The sequence below is a fragment of the Platichthys flesus genome, chromosome 19, assembly GCF_949316205.1.
Source record: "Platichthys flesus chromosome 19, fPlaFle2.1, whole genome shotgun sequence".
NCBI lineage: Eukaryota > Metazoa > Chordata > Actinopteri > Pleuronectiformes > Pleuronectidae > Platichthys > Platichthys flesus.
This window is the reverse complement of record NC_084963.1, coordinates 10845701-10868090: the sequence shown is the minus strand read 5'-3', so window position 1 is coordinate 10868090 and position 22390 is coordinate 10845701. Positions and strand designations below refer to the sequence as shown.

The following is a 22390-nucleotide window of genomic DNA, read 5'->3' as shown; positions in this document are numbered from 1 at the left end:
TCTCTCTCTCTCTCTCTCTCTCTCTCTCTCTCTCTCTCTCTCTTCCATTCGAGATGAAATCTGTCTTATCTAATCCATCTACCTAACGTTATGCATCTACCTAATCTGATTTCCCCTCAGAGCTGTGTGTGTTTTGGGGGGTTTACCAGAATAGTTGCACGTGTTGTTCTCTCTTCTCTCTGCAGCCCGGTGCCTGGAGGTCGAGGAGCAGCTCAATATATTTGTGACACCTCTAACTTTCAGGGATGAAAAGTGCAAATCAGTCGTTGAGTTCAAGTTGACAGATTTACTCGCAGCCAGTGGACTCTGTGGAGCAGACAGGACGATGCGCGACAGTGGGCAGCAAGACCCCCCCCCCCAGCTAGAGCAGCAGGAGGAGGAGGAGGCCGGTGGTGGGAGGAGTATAAAATCAAATGTGCGCCGCCCAGGGCTGCAGTGAAAAAGTTTTGCCCAAGTCCTGACACCGTGAAACCTCCGAGAGCTGTCACCTCCTCTCCTGTGGATTACTCAGCCTGACTTACTCCACAACGACAACTTATACTGCAAGCACGAAAAGGTGAGTGCGTGTGATTCTTCACTGTGTGTTTCACTCGTTCTGAGCCCAGAGGACGGGGGGGGGGGGGGGGGCTGTTGCATTTCTCTGATAGAAGAGACGACAGTAAGAAAACTCTCTGCTCGACCACTCAACTTTACTATGAGCGTCATGAAATCATCAGCACCGTTACTGATGAAGTCATAAAGTTGTAGAAAGTCCCGATTGTTTCTAAAGAGGCTATTCTTCTTATTTAAGGGATATTTCCTGTTCGTTTTAGCGGATTATTTCCCCTCATTGATTGAATTAGCAGTTTACTACAAAAGGACGCAGGGTCTGCTCGATTTATTTAAAAATAATACATTCCATCACTGGTCGATATCGATAATCATCACGATACATGTGAAATTATTGCTCGTTAAAAGTTTAAAGACTGAATAATGTTCCTGAGTGAATGTGTTATGTTGTCCTCACTGTGGCTAGGTTATGCAAAAGCATTATACAGATGATTATAATATTAAATAATAACAACTTTTTTATTTTAAAGTTACATAATTGTATACAGTCACAATGTGCTTTACAATACTAAACAGTTATAAATCAAATAATAAGAAAGAATGTAACAGCAACGTGAAGATCGCACAGCAATTGTACATAATAATGATAATAATGATAATAATTATAATAATAATGATACATTTTATTTTGATCACGGTTCTAATGATCCTCAAAGACAAATACAAAACAGAAAGCGAATATATAAACCTGTTTTAATATCACCTCTGAGGAAGCTAATATGATGAGAATTACAGATGTTGTTTAATCATCCAGTCCTAGTGGACACAGTTGCTTTTTCACACTTTTGTGACATTTATTTCTAAAGTACTCTTTTATGAAATACACTGCAAGTTGTAGCTATTTTCTCCCACTTACAGTTTGAAGGCCAGGGAAATAATGTGATTTTTTTCATCTTTTCCCTTTGGAAGTGCATAAACAGTTTACACAGGCTCTTCCTTTCCCCTCCAGCTATATGAATCATATAACAAGAGAAGCCCTCCCTCTTATCTGATCTGGGCATTGTGATATTATTTAAAGAAAGCGATGTCGTGTAGTGCTTCCTGAAACAGAAGCTAGTGACCAGCAGATAACCCTGTGGGTTCAGACTCCTCATTGTGCTCGAGGGAAGACGCAGAGAAATATTGTGAGGTGGATTCGATGAAGGAATTTAAGGCATTTAAGCAACATTTTGCTCGGTGTCAAATGTTTTCTTGATTATTTACTTGCATAGAATATGATATTTATGTAGGAGTTGTCACTAATATTAATTAATCAGCATCAGATATTTGTGTTATTTCATGATTTCAGATCGATTCAACACTTGTTATCCACAGTCACATCACCTCATCGATCCCACGCCTCTTTTAATTTCTCCCTCTGACCTTTCGACCTTTTTTTAAAAACTGAAAAATTGTCTGCTCTTCCGCTGTCACAGTCACTTCTGCTCTGCCGCCAGACAAGGACGCTTCAGCAACTACCCTCTGCCCCCCCCCCAAGAGTACCTCCACACCCCCCAGGGACCCAGACTCAGCCCACACCAGCGCCTCAGACTTAAACTCAGCAGACATGGAGGGTCACACGGGGAGGCTGGCTCTGCTCCTCTGCATCACCACTGCATTCTCCGGTAAGCTCACCCACCGATGTTCAGTGTTTTCAGCATCTATGAAAAATAAAAAAAATCTCTGGCTGCTCATGCTAAAACATGAATTTATTTATAAGTGTATAACCTAAGACGGGCCTCCTAGGGTTTATTTCAACAGTTGCAGCCCACAGCTCAAAGGCAGACGTCCATCTTGTCTTGTGTTCTCACATCGTTTGAGTCTCAGGACATAAAAGAGCATTATTTGTGCTTGTGTCTCTTGTCTTTTGTGTCTGTCTTATGTTTTGCAAGCTAAATCAGAGTTTTACAGCGGGTCTGTGGAGAGAGGTTCTAATTGTTGTGGCGTCTCCGGGCTGAAAGATTGTTTATGCTGACTGCGGCAGTGTACAGTATTTCATTAGAAGAGGAGATAAATATGATGAAGGGAGAAAAAGAAAATCTACCAATGACTCAAGAAAACATGTGAGCAGCCAGTAAATATGATGTGGTCCTCCTCCCAGGGCCTCCTTTGAACAACTCTCTCCAATAGCTGCATGTCCATATCAAAATCAAACATGTAATCCCTACTAGGGATCTAAAACCTCTTCCCCTATCCCCAGGCCTCAATCCAGCTTCATGCCCTGCACTGATGTTTGTGTTTCACATCCCTCTGTTTTCTGACACCACTCACAATATCTGAACTTTGCGTATCAGCCGAAAGACACACATTAATAACAATTTATAGAAAATATTTGTACATATATCATTTAGTGTACTACTCAAAACCAACATAGAATGAATGACAGAGACCTTCTTTTCTTATCTTGTTTGACAGTCGTAGTTTGATAGCTAATAAAAATAACAAGATACAGATACAAATATTTGTCTATCTTTCATTCGATGGTTCTTTAATTGTTGATGAGTTTGCTGGTGTTGTCATTCGCAACACTGGTGTCATCCGTCGAAACTGAATTCCAACGATTATAAAGTCACTGTTTTAATTTCCTGCATGAAATATTATTTATCATGCTGATGTTTTAGTTACTTTTTCCAATGCTACGCCACCGGATATCCCATTTTCTTCGCCCCACCAAAAACGGTACTCGCCAGTGGCAGCAGGGCGCCACTGCTGTTTTTTTAGAGACAAAGAAGAAGTTATATTCTTTAAAGACGTGCTGTTGGATCGGTGCAAAGATTTGTGTCCTCATAGGTGCCCTATTTTTCGGCTGGAAGCATTTCCGATATAGGTATCAGAACATCTCTACACACCTAAACCCTATGATCTGGAGGTTTCACTTTTATCTGTTATTGTTTTATCTATTTGCAGCATATAAAAATAGAACAAATGCAAATCACAAAGCACCCTACCATTATGTGACACAGTTTTAACGTTACCTCGCAGCGAAATAACTTCTGCATTATTCATTCAAGGCCATATTTGTAGGTGAAACAGACACTTAAGCTCCCAATAGCCTTTCTCATCCTCTGGACCTATAAACACACACACAAAAGAAAGATGAACTGGCTTTTTCAATTTGCCTTTTAAATAAGGCACCGTTAAGATTAAGTGCCAGAAAAACAGGCCTGTTCTCTGAATCTGGCTTCGCTGCTGACCCTGCTGTATGACAAATCACAATATTGCCACAAGTGCTAAACACCCTCTCAGCAGGGGGGCTGGTGGCAGAGAAACAGAAGTATTTTTTGGCCAACTGGCAGACCTGCGGAGAGTTGACCTCATGTAGCTTCCACTGCAGGGGATCAGTCTCGCTGTCGGCTGGCGGAGCCTTAATTGCCTCGGTGACACATAGTCCTGTTCTCGCTATCAATTTTTTCTTTCTTGGAAGAAGCTTGCGAGAATTTTCTTTTTCCTCTTTCTTTTTTTGTTGCTTCTGCTACAGCTGCTTTATGTGGAGGCCCAGAGGGAGCTGTGGCACTGTTCTCAGACAGCCTGTGACTCTGTGCGCTGAATGTCGTAGCATTAATCAAAACAGTGGTGCATTGTTTATTTGTCATATTAATTTGTCAATTTTCTCTGAAACTGTCTCCTGGGCTCGGCGCTGCAATGTTGTCGCACAGATGAAGCACAAACATCAGCCGTGACACACTAAGGCCAGCGGTACACTCTATATGAAATCAAATTGACACTTTCTCAGACTAAATATGGCGCAGTGAAAACTAATATTTACGCTGCGATTTGAGGTCTGTTTGTTTTTAATAGCGTCGATGCCGGCTGCAAGTCACTGTGCGAAAGCAGACACTGCCAAAGTTCCTCGAAAGAAGAAGTAAACACAGAAAAAGTCAAAGTAAATCCAAAATAGCCTCAAGCCTGCAACGATTCCCATGATACTCCTGGCCTATTGCAGGCAGACATGATATGATGTGTTTTAGCTTTATATCAAATTTGTATATGTTTGTCAATCTGACAACTCCTTACAAGGATCGTTAAATCCTGACGTCTGAAGCATGGTTTGAATATACGGCAGCTATTAAACTAATCAACATCATAGACTGTATTAAAATAGACAATGCGTCTCAGCTTCCTCCCTTTTATAAAAAAATGAAGCCCAAGTCACCTACATGTGCCGCTATCTTGCCCTTGTGATGTCTTTCTGAGTCGGAACAGGGGGTGGAGCCACAGTGTCGATGACCCACTGATACATGCTGTCGCCCAATTGCGAGTCAGTCTCACCTGTTAATCATAGATCAGTGTGATTGGAACCAACCTAAAATGACAGAACCGTCCTTTAACAAAGAAAGTTTGACATGTTATTCTGTCCTGTCCTCTAACATGGAGGAGGTAGGGTTCATGACCTATACTGCAGACAGCCACCAGGGGGAAATCAAGATGATTTAGCTTCACTTGTAGGGAGCTGCCCTGTCGTCCATCTTTACGTATGTACACTTTACCTTTAGACATATGGAGTGTGATGATTGGCCAAATGCCAGATTAACTGGTGTTGTGTAGCTAATCGAATTCTAAATGTTCCCATTGGCTCATGAGTTTGTCTAATAATACACTTTTAAGAGTATGTGGACGATTTAAAATGCTGGCTGGTAAAAACTGTTATCTCGTTCAGCCCACTCGACTCCACTGCCTTAGTTCCAGCATTGACTCTCTGTCCGTGTCCTCGCGAGCTAGAGGCGAACCAACACAGACAGGAATCTTAATCTCACCCTGACATTTGATGAAAACAGATAAATTCTGTCACGAGATTCTGTTTTCACTGGATTATTTATAGAGGGGAAAAAAAAACAAAATCCACCCCCTGTCCGTGTGTTTCATCATCCCTGCCTTCACCTCGCAGCCTTATTATTACAATTTCACTACATGTTGGGATCAGTCAGGCCTGGCTTTCTTGTTTGTGGCTCATCCACAATCTCTGAACAGACCGTCCGTCAGGCTCCAACAGAACCGACGGCTATAGCCCCGTCTTAGTTTCACTACGCTGCCTCCCTGTGTGGTTGATTGTGTTTAAAATGCTGTGGTTTGTTTTGAAGGTCCAGCCTGTGGGTTTATCTCCTGAGCACCTGTGAATCCCTTTCAGTCATTTAACTGGGGGGGAATATGTTTTTCGCCAGGATGCCTTTGCAATGGTGGAATTTGTTCTTCCTTTATATGTTGATCCTTTTGTCTTTAACAGAACATGCTTAGGACGTGTGTTTGGATTCTGTCAGTGCCTGTCGGCAGTTTGAGTTTGGACATTGCTCCTTTCTTAATCTTGTTTATTCATTTCTGGTTATGCACTGTTACTAAACTTTGAAACGTCATGACAGCTGTGTTTGAAAGCATATAATGAAGATAAATTTGGTACCTTTCCTTATTGATGTGATGATGCAAAGGCAATATAGCCTATCACAGACCTTTCAGGATATATCACATCTCCCTTAAAGTGGTTCTACAATGACTTTGTATTAATTTTTGATTTGTTTAAAATGACCTGCTGTCCTTCTTTAAGCTGTTACATGTTATATTATTGCCACTCGCTGCCTACTAATGAAGTGCATTTACAAAAGTATTAAAATAATTGATTACAAGACTTGATTATTATCAGCATGTCTTAAAAAAACATCTTATCAAAAAGGTATGTATGTCCACGTATCCGCTGCTATAAACGATTATGTTCAAATTGAGTACTTCACACAACAATTTCTGCAGGTTCAGTGCCTGCAAACGTGGGCTCAACCAAAAGGCCTGTACCGGTCAGTTTCGACCTTAATATATTACAATATTAGTCAAAAATTAAGCAGCAGAAAGTATATCATATCTTCAATTTCTAGTTGCTGCATGATTCTCCAAAAATGCCTACATTTCTCATCTTTTTAGTAAAGATTATGTGCCTGGCAAACACCTTTTGTCTTACAGACCCCCGCAACCTCAATTTGTAACACAGGCTTTCAGGTATATTTATATATGTAGTTTATATAATATATTTATAGTTATAGATTCCGGGCACAAGCTGAGATAACCTGGATGACATCAGCGGGGTTATTTCCTCTTTAGTTCTGAGACACAAGGACGACTTTATCTTCACAAGGTTTGACATATTCCCCCCATTTTTTCGTATGCATACGTCTCACCAGCAGCTTACTTGTATAGTCCTTCTGATAAGTTTTTTAAAATTTCTACTTTCCAGATGACTTTTTAATGGCACACACAATAACCGCCAGCACTTAAATTTGACTCTAACCGTCTGACACACAATCCATTATCTACGCATCTGACTGAAGTCTTTCTATTTTGCGATATCCATCCACTGCGTGCGCGACATTTCCTGCCTGGGAAGTGGTGTTGAATATGCCCCCCGCTGCCACAACTTTCCCAGTGGGAGCCAGGCATCATGATGTTGTCTGCCAGACCGCCTGCTTGCATTTCTGCCTACCCCAGAGTCTCCCTCCACGGGCTGAAGGAAAAGTACAAAAGTGATTAGCGAGCCGCTAGAGGAAGGAGGGAGTGAGGCTGAGCGCGGCAGCATGGGGGAGAGGGAGGGCTTGTCTGAAAATGGATGTCAACCGGGGAAGGAGAGAGAGACAGACAGACAGACAGACGGAGATAACAGAATTCATAAAGACTGATTCATGGAGACAGCTAGGGAGTGGGAGGTCAAATTTTTTGGGACTGTCAAAGAGCAGATAAGTGGTTCAGAAGGGAGATCAGGGGAAAGAGAAGTAAATATGGGATTAAAGAAACAGAGAGATAGGAGAAAAAGGACAAGACACAGATAAAGACGGGGAGTTAAATCACAAGTCGGACAGAGAGTGGAAATACAAGACTGTGAGTCGTCGGATGAAAAAGGAATATAATACCAAGACCAAAAAGAAAGGACTTTGCCAGTTAAAAGAAATGGGCTGTCGGGGGGGTGGGGAGAATAAGAAAAAACAAACAAAGAAAAGGAAAGAGATGACAAAGATTTCTCAGAAGACATGCTGCAGTAGAATACGCCAGGGGCAAAACAAAAAGAAAGTATAGGAAAAAAAACGCTCATGTTAAAAATGGCGTCGCGAGTCAAAACAGTCCACTTCCCCTGTTTGACTGTAGTGAGCCAGCTCTGCCTGCAGTCAGACTGGGTGGCAGGGAGACGCGACCACTTGTCGCTGCCTCAGACTGATTTCAATCTCCCTCAGTGTTATGCCCCGCCCAAATAACAATCCATTTTCTGACCGCCTCGCTTTTCCTCTGTTTGAATGCAGAGAGCCGGGCGAGGGAGCCTAACGCCGCGTTCCTCTCATCCCCTGCAGCTCCCACGTGATCTCCACTGCAGCTCGCACTCGTTATCAAGATGGTTCGAGAAAGGAACAACTATTTGCGAATTAAAAACAAATCTGTGCAGCATACTCTGCATCCTCTGCATCTCTTTCAAGTCATCATTTTTATTTTTGTTATTACTTTTTATTACCAGAAATATAAATCAGGCTGTTGCTGTTCACGTGATGTACGAATGCATCACGTGAACAGCAACAGCGGCCCTGGCGGAGGTCATAATATGACCTCCGCCAGGGCCGAGGTCATATTATGCTCGGCTGCACATTGGTGGTAGTTTGAGGTTTCTAACTCCACTTAGGATGAAAAACATCCTATCATAATTGACAGTGAAAAAAATAATACCTTGGATCTGCCTTCTGATGCGCATCTGCACCAAAAAGTTATTTTTTTCACCAAGTTTCGTAGTAATCTGTCCAGTATTAAGTATGTAAATTTGCTTTTGGGTGAAAAAGTGAAATGGCTGAAAACACTTGTGTAGCTCTTTGCCTTTACCTCTATGTTACACAACCCGGTCCCTCTTGTCTTAAACCCTAAATGGCAAACCAGAATTGCCTTAATTGTAATCTCCTATGCAAACAACCTCCCAGAGCCTTAACCAAGTTAAGCCAATGAAGACGCAAGTATATCGTGAGCGTTCATCGTATAGATTCCAGATACTGGCCCTCTGCCGAGTCTCGTAGAACCCAAAGTTTTCCTTATGCATATATTGCATGAGCGCTGAATGGCTCATTAGTCGCGGGCGAGATAAACGCCTCGTCAGCATGGCGGCCGCTTGTGCCCATGTCAACATGCCTGCAGTCTACGCAGATAAGGCATGGCATTATGTGCTCTTATCCGCAGATCTGTCTGAGCATGGTCCAACATGGGATCTGCACAAGCTTAAGAAATGCAGCAGGGACCCCCAGTCGGGTTAAATAAACTCCAGATAACAGCGTTCTCCATCATATGTCTTCATTTCACTGGAACTGAAATCTCTCTTGTGGGTTTAATTGACGACGGAACTAGTTTGTAGGGCAGCATCAGTCTCTTGTAATCTTCTTTGGCTGAACAAAATGTTCCCGGGTAAAATGGTATAAAATGCTTTGTGACAAATGGAGGCTCTTTGCTTTGAACTTTTCTCTCGACATAAAAAGGAAATTCCAACAAATGTCATCCTTTGTTGGAATGAATATTTACCCGATATAGCATTTGAGAGAAACTTAATGTTATTGCTTTAAGCACTTGGCATTTTTCCCGAGGAGAAGATACTATCTGTCTGTGAACTGTAGACCGGCTTTCAACCTAAAGTGGTCAGTGTCCAGCTGAGTGCTGTTAAAAAAGGCAGAGGCTCTTCATTCAAGCACATGGGTGGGTAGTTTTCCTGTTGATTCAGGTGCCACACCGGTCAATCTGTATTTACAGATGATGGGATGGATTTGGACACCGGATTTTTCATTTCCTCCCCTTTCTTTGAAATAAGCAGACTATATGACTCAAAGACTATTTTAATCTGCTCACATCCAGTAGCTACAACAAATCCACCAGTCTAACTCAAGATACTTAATAATCTTCTCCCAGATGCTCGAGGGAGGGAAGTTATACTGGTAGCACACCTGGTTAGACAGGTGGACTCTCCCCACTCCAGACATTTCCATAAGTTAAATGTGAAAATGAAATCATAAACGAGAAGCTGTCTCGTATCGTTCTCTCTGTGAGAGGATTCCAAAACCTTAACGTTTTTAGAGGCTTTGTTCCTCGTGGCCAAATTAACTCAAGTATCACTTGAAAATAAAAAAATAATTGTCCCTCAGCTGTATATGATAGAATATAGGTGTATTTTACATATGTCAACAAACATTAATTGCATTATAATACAATATTTAGATGTTGGGTGCAGGGACGGATCCAGAAGCGGGGCCAGGGGGGCACTGGCCCCAGTTGAAACCTGATTGGTCCCTGAAGTGATCCTCTCAGTTTTCTAGTTCATTAAAAATTAAACAAAAACCAGCCACTTAAAACAATAAAGACAATTTGTTTCATTTTGAAGTACACAAAGGAAAATTATTAATTGTAAACAAAATACAACATTCAATGACTTTAATGTGGACCTGACTGAGTCAGGAGTTGTGAATGAAAGTTGGGGCCCCCTTTAATAGCCCCTGATTTAAAGAAATACACCAAATAGACACTGAATAAAGAAAATAAACAGAAATGTCAATTTGTTCGTACATGGTTTCTTCTGTTAAATACATTTCTACATCGGCAAACATTAACGCAGATGAAAGGCTCTTATCAGCACACTTAATGACAAACCTCCAAATCGACCGGGCTCTACTTTTCCTTACATACGCTTCATGGTTTGTACTTTCGGCTCAATCAAATAAGTTCAAGAAAAATCTCAGCGCCTTCATCGCTATTCTACCCTCATATTAGAACACGTTAATAAATACCGGCAAAAATCAGCCAAATAGAACGAGCTAATCTCTGTTGATTCTACACGAACCATATGTTGTGTGAAGCTACATCAACCCTGAGTGATTGGGAGCAGCCACTGTGCGATGAATCCTGAACGCTTCAGTCTGCTTTCGTCGCACACAGTCGGACTAAAACTTGCTAAATTAGTCTGTCCGTCCACCAATTAACTCTCAGATGATTAATTGTGTTTTGCTGTTGCTCTTTCATCATGGGGGGGGTGGGAGGGGTGGGGTGGTAGGGGTCTCACCACATACAGTTAGCGAATGGAAAGGATGCATCTGTAATATAATAGATCACCTGAGAGGATGAGGAGATATTTTTCATAACTCAAGCTGCGGCTTTTCCCAAAGGGAACCGCAACCCGTTAATCTGCATCGAAATTAATACGGGACGGCTAATGACTAGCAGCCGACAAGGCGTACAGTGAGTGTGGCGCGCGACGGAGGAAGTGAGCCACCGTCCCTCTGTACGCCAGCGTCGGACTTGTTGTTCCACCGGCTTCCGACAGCGATGAGACGGCGGGCGAATGGCTCCCAGAGGCGTAAACAGAGCGAGTGTGAAGACAGGCTGTCTCCAGACCCGCTATCGCATCCTCTGTTCCTCTCCAGCGAACACACTGCAGCACTTGGCGCACAGGCACGCAAAGAAAACTCTTTTTAATCCATGAAACAGACAAGACCAGTCAGCCATATTTTGTATTTTTTGGAACAATTCGGGGACTTCGGAAGAGGGGAGGTGAGATGGGTCAGGAAACCTGTGCTTTGGGCTGAGTGGGTAAAATGTGCAGTATGCAGGGGTGAGAGGCCAGGGGACAGTGCGGGCCCCTGCAGAGCACTGATAAGACCTTGTTTACCTTCCTGTGGATGGTCAGGCCTCAATCTGCAGTCGCGGAAACTCCGGGACAATAGGTGTGTGTATATGCGTGATGTGTGTGTACTGTATGTGGAGTCGAGTGAGAGAGAGAGAGGGGGAGAGAAAGTCGAGCCGGGCTTGAAGTTCCCCTTTCCCTCTCAGACATAACTCTGATACGGCCGCTGACCCCTCCCTCCCCCTTCCCCCACCATGACTCCGTCGCCCGACCCTGGACACAAACAGTTTACTCAGCCCCGGGGGACCGAGGGAGACAGTTGGTCTTGACGTTGTCTGCTGTCGGGGGTTTCCCCTCCAGTTTTTTTCACCCCTTCCCTGTCTGCCTCTCTTTGAAACGCAGCCAGTCTCTCTAGCTGCAAAGTTCTGCGAGGTTTCGTTTTTTTGCATCGAGCACTCTAGGCGACTAGCTGATGCTCTTTGCCACAGTGACTGACAATGAGGCAGGACATGAAAGACAGGGCATGAAATCAAGCCTGCCTGCCTGCTCGCCTCAGGTGAGTGAAAAGGCAGCTAGTTATCGGCCCCCAGGCACGCCCAATGCCTTGAATCTAAATCAACGTTTAGCTAAGGTCTGACAGAGATGAAAAATTCAAGGGCTCTGTCGGCGCCTGTCAGTCCCGAGCGTAGCGCAGATTCTTAAAGTTAACGGAACGGTGTCGGAGACTGGTAAGCAGCTCTTGAGATCTTTAATTTACTGGCAGAGGTGGGTGAGTAACATGAGCAGGAGTGTGGTGTCAATATAAACTCTCAAAAAAACTCTCTGCTCACAATCTCAGCACAAATCTGTTAGTCCAAGAAACTTCTATTTGAATTCATTCAGTACTTTGACTTTTTATGAAGATTATTGTCCTGTAGTGAGGAGTTTTCCCCTTCTTCCTTCTGCTTTTGACCGAAAAATGACCTGCTGACTCTTTTTGTCTGATACAAGAAGTGATGATATTAGACGTCCAGTAACTAAATTTATTTTGCTCAGCATCAACATTTTCTGCTTCTGCTTTTCACTGGACAGCAAGGAGACACAGTGTATTTCCTCGACACATAATGCCAGCAGAGCATTTCTACCAAAATACACAAGAGTGATGATCGGTTAAAGGTTCAGTCTGCAGGATTTAGTGGCATCTCGTGGTGAGGTTGCAGATGGAAAGCCTGAAGTTATGTGCGCTTGTGCTCCCACTAATATCAGCTATCAGGGACTTGTAGCTTTTGAGTTCAAACTATTTTTCAGATTAAGACAAAGAAGAACCAAATGGAAACACAACAGTGTCTAGGGCTACTTTGATGCCTGATAATGATAAATCACCTGACGTCTCCAGTAAACAGCCCAGGCTCAGCTCCTGGCCTCAGTTCAGCTTTGTTGAACTGATTCCCTCATGGACCGTGCAACATGCAGGTGGATGAGATTGGCATTTTCAATTAATTACATTTTTACTGAGTGTTTTAATTTAAATCTGGAAACAATGGAGATAGCAGTTGAGATAACACTTGAATGCACTCAGAGACAGTCCATTACTGGGAGGTCGCAGGCCGGATAGCCGCAGTCTACAAATCTGTAATTTGACTCTTTCCTCTTAAAATCTGTCAATGGTTGAAATTTAAACATCAGTATTGCAGTAGTTAATTTGTCAGTCTAAGCTTCGTATACTTCTTCCACAATAAAGTTAGCATTGTAATCAGTAACCAATTAGCAAGGGAATGAAATGGGGGATGCCATCCTCTTTTTCACTCTCAGGATACTATCTCTAGTTAATGTTCAGGTTTTATTTGTAATTCTTTTTCCTCAAGACTGCAGAGACCTGTTCTCTCTCTCTCTCTGTCTCTCTGCCTCTCTGTCTCTCTGTCTCTCTGTCTCTCTGTCTCTGTCTCTCTCTCTCTCTCTCAAATAATCCCTGCTCATGCTGTAAAAACAGTTTTTCTGCACTCAGATAAGCTGTTGATGCAGAATTGCTTTAGTTTGAGGCCTTCTCCGCTCCATGGTCAAGCTGTTCTCATTCCCACAACTTTGCTCCCCGATTTTCGCTCTCGCTTTTGGATTTTTATGAAATGACCCTGTCCAAATTCTCCTTCAAACAGATTGCCACGCTTGACATTGACCCAATGAAATGTTCTTTGGCTCATTGTGAGTCCCTTCACATGAATAATGAATGTCCTCTGAATGAAATACCCTGCTCTTGATTAAAGATATGAAAACAACTCCATGGACAACTAGAATGGCCCTCAGTAGAGCACCTACCTTTGCAAAGGCCCAACAGTTCCCTTATATCAAACCATTTTTTGATTTAAATTCACTAGATCCAGATTTTTATTTGGATATTTATCAACGTGTACACACTCATTAATATCAGTCGTTTAAATGTGCATGTATGAAAATGTAACTAAAGGAAAAAAAATCCTGGATCTGCCTTAAATTTGCCTTTTGTTAATTTTACTTGAAAAGGTTTAGGGGGATTATAGAAGATTTCCCACCCAGGTTTTTCAAAATGGTCATAAAAACAGGTCCAACGAAACACAACTATTGAAACGTCAGCCAGCTGAAATGCAGCTAATCTGAACAAAACAGGCCAACGGACTGATGGAAGCAGAACAAAGTTGGTGTGGAGCCGACCCTGACATGTCCTAAAATGGTCACAGTAGTGGGTTCTGGCTTGATGACACGATGCATAATTGAACAGATGCGGGAAAAGGATGTCTGTGATTTGGTCAAGCCCGTCTGCTATCTTCTTCAGAAATGCCCTGATGGTTCGGGGGTAAGCAGGAGCAGACAGACCCTGGACATATGAAGGCACCAGGCGGTGTTTCTCTCTCTTTTTGTTTCTTCTCCTTGTTAATTGTGGCTCCGGGGTGCTGCAGACAGCCAGGAGAACTGCAGAGGGCAATTTAAAAATGCATCAAGTTGTTCATCACGCTCCGACTTTGGCACAGTCCACAAATCCCTGCTCTCTCCGATGGCGGCTTCAGTCACAGCAAATTGGCCATTATCGAGTTTGGCTGCAAACTTGCTGGTCTTAATTATAAAAGCATTCAATCATTTCGGTGTAATATGTTTTGTATTTTTCTAGTTTAATAAAAGTGGCAATTAAGTGTTTTGATTTGACCATATGCTGTTTTTGAATATGGTAAATGGCAGTTGTCTATTGTGCCAATACACATTTATTAATAACCATGACATCTGTATCTGCCGACATTGATTCTGCATTAAGATTAAAGGCAAACTTTGAGTTCAAAATCTGATAATACCCACTTTTCATGGATTGAGCCCATTTTCTTTGCTCTGTAATTCCCTAATGGTCTCTATTCTCATACCTAACATCTAAATGGAGATCGCCAACATTCATAAACATGTCTTCTCATGGAATGGGAAATGGAGGCGACTGATATAAGTAGATAAAGAGGACAGGGAATGGAACGGTTCTTCTATACCTCATTTACCAGCAAACCGCTTAGAGAGGCCATTGGCATTTCCGGGGTCAAGAGGGCAAAAGGAATGTTCTTCATATCCTATGGTGTCTCGTAAAAAGGAGACTAGTGACAAACGCATGCACGCACACAAACACACACACACAGAGTCTTACGCATTCAGTTGTGATTAATGCCCAGACCTCTCGGGCAGCAGTTATGGGCCGTTAACTCTGTCACGGCAGAACAGGAGAGAAATAACTTCATGGATGTGGATATTGAGCGACAGACATTAGCACAGAGGGCCAAAATAACAGGAAACCAGCCTTGACCTCTGGGGTGAGGGAGGGAATGAGAGACGGCGAAGGAGCATGGATGGCTCTCCGTCGTGATTCGATAGAAAAGCTGTGGTCCGAGGAATAAGAAACAGAAATGACACCCTCGCCCCCCCTCCCCCCCCACACATCCTGTTCCAAATCAGTGCCAAATGTGTCCTTAATTTGATGGTGGAAAAATAAAGGGGGGTACGGTGGCCCTGAAGTGCAAAATACTATGGAAATCAACAAATCACCAAACACAACGATAAAAGAGCTAATGCAACGACAAATCCCAGAATACAACAAACACAAAAACCAATCAGAAATAAGAAAGCACAGAAACAAATCACAACGGCTTTAACATCTAACTGGGTACACAAACGTGTGTGTTTTGTGATTTGTTGTTGTTTTTCATTGTAATCTGCACCTCAGGGCCAACGTAGTCAGGTGATAACTGGGACAAACGTTAATCAATGAGCACCACCAGACAAATGACTGCGATCTAATTAAAAGTCTCTTTCCCTCAGTGATATTCATAAAACCATGAAAAATACAAAAGAACACATTATGTAACATGTTCTCACGCCCTCTTCTTTGCTGTTGGTCAGCGCATTCATCGCTTACTACCCCACTTTATCTGTCCACCCCCCCCCCCCCACTGCCAGTGATGACATTGCCTCGACCAAGGTTTTTGATTAGTGCGGCTGCTAAATAGGGCACATCCTGTTGACCTTCCAAACTTTGCAATTTCCTATTAACCCTTCCCTCTCTATTCCTCTTTTCTTCTCTCATCCCACTCACTATGTTCCACACCTCCTCTCTCTCTCTCTCTCTCTCTCTCTCTCTCTCTCTCTCTCCCCCTGAGGGATTGATGCCTGCTGGGTAAACAGACCAAATATATCATAAAAGTCAGTGGAGCACTATGTCATGCAGCATTTCCTCACTAAATTAGATGCTTCTGTTATGGTATCACACTTGCTTTGCTCGTATAACTCACCAGTGTTGGGTGTGATTGAGGCATGCACGGTGGATGCTCAGGCGTATATTGCTTGTATTCATCTTGCTGTAGATATGCTTATCTCGTGATTAGGCACAGGACGGAGTGGTTTCGACTGAGCCCACGAGGGCCCAGTACATCGTGAAGATGGGTTGGCTTAAAGAGATTCTTCCTGAGGATTAAGTCAATGCTTGAGAGTGTGGCTACACACATACTACGTTTTCAAACAGTTTTAATTCCCATCCACAGTTACATGCCTGAAAATGCACGTTATGTGACTATTGATGTACATTGGGAATGCGTGTGCTGGTCGATTTGTCGCAGGACGAAGGAATTGTCGCTGATTTCTTGAATAATAGCTTGTCACCTATGAATGTTAATATTGTTTAATGCACAACAGCTGTTTGCAAAGACAACAGGGTCACCAACGCTTTTGTAATTGATTATCCATGTTGTGTACTACACTGGTAGCCAAGAGTAGTGCTGGTTGTTTTCATCTAGAAGGGGGTCATGTGATAGGAGCCTGTCGAATCAGCAAAAGCTTTACGTCTTTACCGAAAAGACCCAATAAGCAAGTGTTTGCGTAAAACGGGGACAGCAGCATCTCCATACCTCTCAGTTTTAGCAGCTCTAAAGCTCTTCAAACGAAAATGTAGAAGTATGGAATGTTGCCTCCATCCGCCACGGTGGGTACTACAAAGCCCTCAATTCCACAGAACAGTCATAATGGCTCAGTCAGACTCTTTTGTGTTTAATCAGTAAAAGATGGGAGGTGGGCCAGGAAAGAGTTCTCTGATTGAGCTGGAAAAGACATTTGACCCTCTGCATTCTGTCTCCACTGTTCTTCCCGAGAAAAGAGGAAGCATATTTTGTCCCCCGCAACTAACCTTCGGCAGGTTAAAGTGAGCGTGTGCACACGCCTCACACACTCAGGGCAATCCAACACAATAGAACACACACACACACACACACATACAAACACACACACACACACACACACACACACACATAGCCCAGGTCAAACACCAGGCATTTATTCTCAACCTCATCCATGACCACGCCGCCTCACCTCGATTAATCCAGAACTCCTGAGTCACAGATCCCCAGGTTAAACAGCCGACTCGGCGCAGGAAGCGTAGTGAGCAGGCTTGATTGATGACTGCAGCACGGCGTCCTGTCACGTCTGATAAACGTGAGCCAGATGATCCGCTTTTTTTAAACAATAATGTCCTACCCACACGTTTAACATCCATCCTCTGAGAGTAGGGAACAGCTTTCATGGGGACTTATAACAAACGTAGCCCCTTTAAGACAAGGAATCTGTTACGTTGCTGGGTTCATCTATCTGTAAACGGATATTGGCTTTCACGCAAATAAGTCTTCATTCGTAGGATGCTCGTGTCGGTGTATGGCAGATTGTTGTGAATAATCTGGCACTACTTGCACTATCGGACTTAATAATACAAAAGTTCTCCCCAGTTTTAAGGCTGGAGGCGCGAATTGTTATTTACTGCGACTTGAATTTATGCCGCTGACACTGCTTAACCATTTGTACTTTATTTCTTCCAGCCTCGAGTCAGACATGTGATCCGAAAGAGGGTGCCGGCAACCCGTGGTTCCACATAAGGGAGATGGTAACTGGCTGCTGGACCAGCTTCGTCACAGAGAACAAGACAGAGGTCCACATCCTTAACTTTGGCCCCATGGTAAGCACGTCGCACACAAACGAGATGCAGAGGAGCCTGTGCGAGAAATGTGAACATGTGAAAAATCTGCTCGACAGGCGAAAGGAAAATATCCTCGGCTGATCTCAACAGGCATTATGGAAGCAAAAAAAATAACACCCATTTTCTGATCATCTAAACTATTTTATTTTAACCATCCAAGGTAGAAAGAGCATGAGATAGGACATTGTGAAAATTATGAAATGCTCCTGCAGAAGCCACATGTCTGAATGATATCAACTGTCTTTTAAGAAAATCTTGTTTTATTCGTAATAGCGACTTTTTTTTAGTTTTTTCATTTTGCTGCGAATTAAATGTTTTATGGTCTCGATTCATCTTGTAGCTGCTCGGCCTGGCTCAAGACACAAACTCTTTTTAAAAGGATATTCTAAAACGTCAAGGTGGGTGAAAATAAATGGTCGGCTATTGCTGAGGAGTAGATACCGAAGTGTCCTTGGGCAAGTTTGGCACTAATTTGCAGTCGCTTTGCATAAAAGCGTCAGCTAAATGACATGAAATGTAAATGTACTTCCTGAACAAGAGACGTTCTTAAAGTGGGCAGTCACCGTTACGTAGTAATATAGCTTCTTCTAACATCTTAAAAGTGCTTATCCATCACAGTCACACCAAACAGAAGGAAGCAGTGTGTCAAGTCTATGCATTCCACATGTTTTCACCTTGTGTGCACTTTACACCTTTCTGTCTATGATATTCACTTTTGCAAACGTGGGGAAATCGGTCGGGAGCATTATGTCGAGGTTACTTTTACAGCAGGAGGGTCTGTCTGTTGGCAAACATTGAAATATAGCAAACCCAACTGTGGAGGCCGACCTATGCAAAGGAGATGACACATCTCTTAAAAAATGCAGTAGGTGTTTTTTATACTTGTACAATGTGGTCCACTAACATCAGAGATTGGCAGGATGAGATGTTAGTGTGCACATCTCACCTGAAACAGAGAAAGAGGAAAGAGGGAAGAACGAAGCAACATTCATCCGTCCATCCATCCATCTGTCATCGATTATCGTCTGAGGGGGGAAGCTGGAGCCAATCCCAGCTGACAGGAGGGATGCACCCCGGAAAGGTCACAAATCTCGGAGCCAACATACAGAGACAAACAAAATTAACACTCACACAATCTTCAATCAACCTTACCCCAGTCTGCATATCTTAGGATAGAAGGAGGAATCAGGAGTACCCAGAGAAAACCCACACATGGGATTACAAGCAAACTCCACACAGAGAGGCAACGGCCAAATCACGACCCCTTCTTGCTGTGAGGCCACCGCTGTCTCTCCATGCAGCATTTTGGTACATTTACCTTTAGTACCTCTGCAAAGCAGGTTATGCTTTCATCGGGTTTGTCTGTTTATTTGTTATTCAGCAGGAGTACACGAAAACCACTGAACCGGTTTCCATGAAATTCTGTAGAGGGCTATGTCACAACCCAACAAAGACCCCATTAAATTTTGGAGTGGATCCGGGGACCCCCCCCCCCCTTACCTTTAACAGGGAAAGACAGGGAGTTAGCCTTGGTAGCCTCTAAGCTCCTGTCAAGACTTATACAGTAAATTGTTGTACATTTAATCTCCAATCCTGATTCTGAAACAAATATGCTGAAAACTTATTTTCCTCCACGACAAAATTTAACCCGCTAACGAATTACCAGATGCAAGTAATAACAGAAAGATGGGTCATTATTTTCTTACGCTAAAGGGCCATTTTGATTTTTACAAACTTTTAAAGGACTGACACCCAAAAAAAGTAGCTCCAGAAAACTTTTAATCTATATGTTGTTATTACTGTGCCAGACTCCATTTTTCACTGTCCAGAGTTGTCGGTCAGCTCACATTAGTCATTTATTTATCAGGGTTTGTTTGCTTCCCCTGTTTGTTAGGGTTCTTTATGCTTTGCATTCACACAACTTGTGTTAAGCAACTGCCGTATACTTGTCTTTTTATTTATATTTGCCCCATCCGTCTTTCTTAATCATTCGGCGGCGATTATGAGGAGCGAAGCACTTGTGCTGTGTGCACTCTCTAGCTAAGGCCCCATCCCACCAGTGTAACGCCTGCCAGAATCCATCACCTCTATAAAATTAATAAAATCCTGTCAGGGGTTTTTCTCTGAAGGGAAAACCTCCCCGACAAACTAAAGCTGACATATACCGCATGGATGCCAAATCGCTCATCTGAATTTATCATTTTAAGACTCTAAAGGTACATTTTTATGTTCCAGATAAAACTATAACCTGCATCATTCCGGACTGGGGGGAAAAAATGTCTTCTACCTCCTCAAATTAACTACAGCAGCGACTCTGCAACTTGCAGCCCATGGGCTAAAATCATTGCCAGATCGTTTGATTATTTTTATTCTACATCCTGGACAGGCAGACCTTCAAAAGAGGTGTGGGGGCTGATCTCTGTCATGGTAGCAACCTCTGTACAATCACTTTCTCTTTAACAGGTTGTCTACGAAGTAAAAGCAAAACGTTTATTAAGTTGTTGCAATGCTTTAGATCAATCTGAATTATAGAGCTCTTATTTTGGAACAGTGTGAACTGGGGTCAGGAGGTTCTCGATTGCTTAACAGAACAAACTGACACCAGATCAGTGATTCATATTACTTATATGAATAGTAATGAAACTAATTCAGTTTAATTTCATGAAAAACATTGACATAGCTTTGAAATAGTCATTGCAGATAAACCAGGTAGGATGGACACAGATTTCTAACTTTACTTAGCTACACGGTGTGCGAGCTGATGATCGCTGTGGTCGCCTCAGAGAACAGGGTCTACTGACATGTTGCTGAGATCTTAAGTCTTAACTCCCATTTAATAGACTGAACTGTTACATCATATATTTAATGGAGTGGAAATCAGAGGGAAAAACGCTATTTGATGACAAAATAGATTTAAAGTATATTACCAGGGAATTGCTCCTCTCAGTCATCTTATTAAGCCTGAAGCGAAAGAAGCAGGAACATTACGCTGTGTGGGAGATAAATAAATATTTCAGTGCCAGTAAAAGTTTGACACATAGTTTACGAGAAGAGTGGAGCAAGTTGTCTGTGCGGGGGTTTGGGAGAGTTCACGAAAGGCATTTGACTTTGGAGCTGCGTGATGCATTGGACATCGCACAGTTAGCATATCCTGTTCTGCTGTGGGATGATGAGTAGATGTTTTATCGAATGAAAGAAGATAGTGGACACGAGATCTCTCAGCACAGACTCCTCTTATCTGCTCCGGACTGTTTAGAACAGATTCCTCTTCTAAACACAGAGGTAGTGAAGTGTGTGTGTGTGTGTGTGTGTGTGTGTGTGTGTGTGTGGGGGGGGGGGGGGGGGGGACTACACACATCTTTATCCCTTGCCAAAGTGCTCAGTCAGATGGGAGGTTTGCTTCCCATGTCCCATTTGTCCTTTAAATTTTCTTATCACCCTCTTCCCCCCTTCCCCCCCCAAACCTTTTGTTTTCACGCTGATTTACAACCTGCCAGTCGACTCCGTTTGAGCGTGTGGAGAATTATAGACGGACATCAAGGGGGCTGCAGGCACAGGCCGGGAGAATTCATAGGGAGGAGCCGCTGGTACGCGGGGCCATTGATGTCACACGCTGGCTTCGGGTTCGGCCGGGGCTCTTGGCGCGAGGCGGAGACTCCACCAAACGGAGCCAACTCAAGTTGAGGGGGCGAGCCAAAGAGAATAACTGGAAACGGCCTCAGCAAAGGCCCGTCAAACGAAAAATGAAAAAAAATTGCTCCCAGGGAAGAAAAATAAAAAGCCTGAAACGGAAAACAATTGTATCTTGTAAGCACAGGAACAAAAGTAGCAAAGGTGAGTGATCGGGGTCGGCCGCGGTTGCGATCCAGGGTTCAGAATGAAAGAATGAGAGTCACAAACGAAAACGAAAAGGGAGGGAAAGTCGAGAAGTAGAGACAATGAAGCTCATTAGAGGATTATATAAGGAAAACACCAGTGAGTTATCTCCCAGTGAACTCTGTAGAAACTGACATTCATTAAATTACTCTATGCAACATGATTCAAGGTGAAAACAAAGCAGCCTTTCTGGGAAGACGTGTGTCTGAGTCTCTGCCTGTGATAATAACCCAGTCTCTTTAATGTTCCCTGTGACCTCAGGGCAATCGAGCTACAGTATATCCTTTATTTAGAATAGATGTTTTGCACTCAGGATGAAACGCGAGGGTCTTATAAAAATGTGATTATACCCGCGGCTACGTTCACAGCGTCGCACACAAGTTGACATGCACAGGCTCGGACAAAAACGGAAAACATATGCACCAAGTAGCTCATTCTTTCACAGTGTCTCCACCTTTCCCTTTTTTTTTATCGCTTTTATTTGTGGAATTTACGATCCCTCCCTCTTTTCCGAGCTGTTCTCTGGACGTTTCACTCAGACCCGGGTTGTTCTTTACGACTCTGAAAATGGTTCATAGCTCCGACCAGAGCTCATCCCAATCCCCACGCATAAGGCTCCTGCAGCATCAGGTAGCGAGTCAATTAATTTAATATCAGGGATTCACACTGTTTTCCCAGCATGCTCGTTGTCTCCTCGACAGGCTCTGCTCCGAAAACAATCAATCCTCAAAAGCGAAAGGAAAAAAATACGTGTTTGACGTGATATTTCCAAGCTGTTGTTCTTGTCTAATACATTTATAAAGTGGAACTTTTGGAAGTTTTTCGGG

At 43.1% G+C, this 22390-nt stretch overlaps 1 protein-coding gene across 2 annotated transcripts in view; it reads left to right on the top strand.

The window, feature by feature from the left end:
* Positions 1–445: 445 nt before the first annotated feature.
* The window catches only part of eng (endoglin), a 40947-nt gene continuing 19002 nt past the window's right edge, over positions 446–22390 (top strand). For both annotated transcript variants that reach the window (XM_062412471.1, XM_062412472.1), the window contains exons 1-3: positions 446–556; positions 2025–2213; positions 17530–17666. In XM_062412471.1, the coding sequence (XP_062268455.1) occupies positions 2156–2213; positions 17530–17666 (195 nt within the window). In that variant the 5' untranslated portion in view covers positions 446–556; positions 2025–2155. The remainder of the gene's footprint in view (positions 557–2024; positions 2214–17529; positions 17667–22390) is intronic.